At 42.2% G+C, this 713-nt stretch overlaps 1 protein-coding gene across 1 annotated transcript in view; it reads right to left on the bottom strand.

Annotated features, from left to right (window-relative positions):
• The window catches only part of LOC107580169 (bromodomain adjacent to zinc finger domain protein 2A-like), a gene marked incomplete at its 3' end in the record, with an annotated part of 2,430 nt that extends 1,723 nt beyond the window's left edge, over positions 1 to 707 (bottom strand). The window contains exon 1 of the mRNA XM_016265907.1: positions 539 to 707. Within this exon, the coding sequence (XP_016121393.1) occupies positions 539 to 619 (81 nt within the window). The remainder of the gene's footprint in view (positions 1 to 538) is intronic.
• Positions 708 to 713: the final 6 nt, after the last annotated feature.

Genomic DNA, 713 nt, shown 5'->3' with positions numbered 1-713 from the left:
GGCAACAATGGCCTGACGATTATTTTTACACTTTACTGCGTGATCTAATCCTTGTTTAATATTGACTAAACATTTAATTCAAATGTCCACTAAATTTGTAATATTTGGCCATTTCTTTACGACAGAAATGCTACAGCCACTGTTTAAGACGCTCAACACATAAATGAAAACAGTTCGTGTGGAGCAGCATTTACTGTGAACGGAGCTGCTCTGAGATGCACTTATGTAAACTACACGCATGTAAATAATAAAAGCGCATATATTAAACCTGCATCGCATATATTTATTAAACTGAATCATAGCGTTTGTGAATTCACAATAGCATTTTGCTTTATTATGATTCTGTTCAGCCTTGGAAAATGGTCTAATAATGCATTTCATAGATTTTCATCCATGGAATGTGCCACTTCTGGTATATTGCTGGTTACTCGACATGGGCAAAATGCAAATTTTTTTTTTTTATCGAGTACTCGATTCAAGGATTTGTGACAGCCCTACTTGTGTAGTCCGTGTGAATCCTACAGCACATCAGGCTCACCGTGTGGTCGGGGAGACACATGTCCTCTGCAGGCTTCTTCATCTCCTCTAAGATCATCTGCTGTCTCTTCCTCTCCTCCATTCGTCTCTGAGCCTGCGCCCTCCGCTCCGCCTGCCTCTTTGCTGCTAGCGCAGCCTGCGCTTCGGCCTCTGCTTGAGCCTGGGCTTTGGCCAGA

This window comes from Sinocyclocheilus grahami, unplaced genomic scaffold, assembly GCF_001515645.1.
Source record: "Sinocyclocheilus grahami isolate Dianchi unplaced genomic scaffold, SAMN03320097.WGS_v1.1 scaffold26253.1, whole genome shotgun sequence".
Classification (NCBI taxonomy): Eukaryota; Metazoa; Chordata; class Actinopteri; order Cypriniformes; family Cyprinidae; genus Sinocyclocheilus; species Sinocyclocheilus grahami.
Note: the sequence above shows the minus strand (reverse complement) of the source record. Positions and strands in the feature narration are given on the sequence as shown.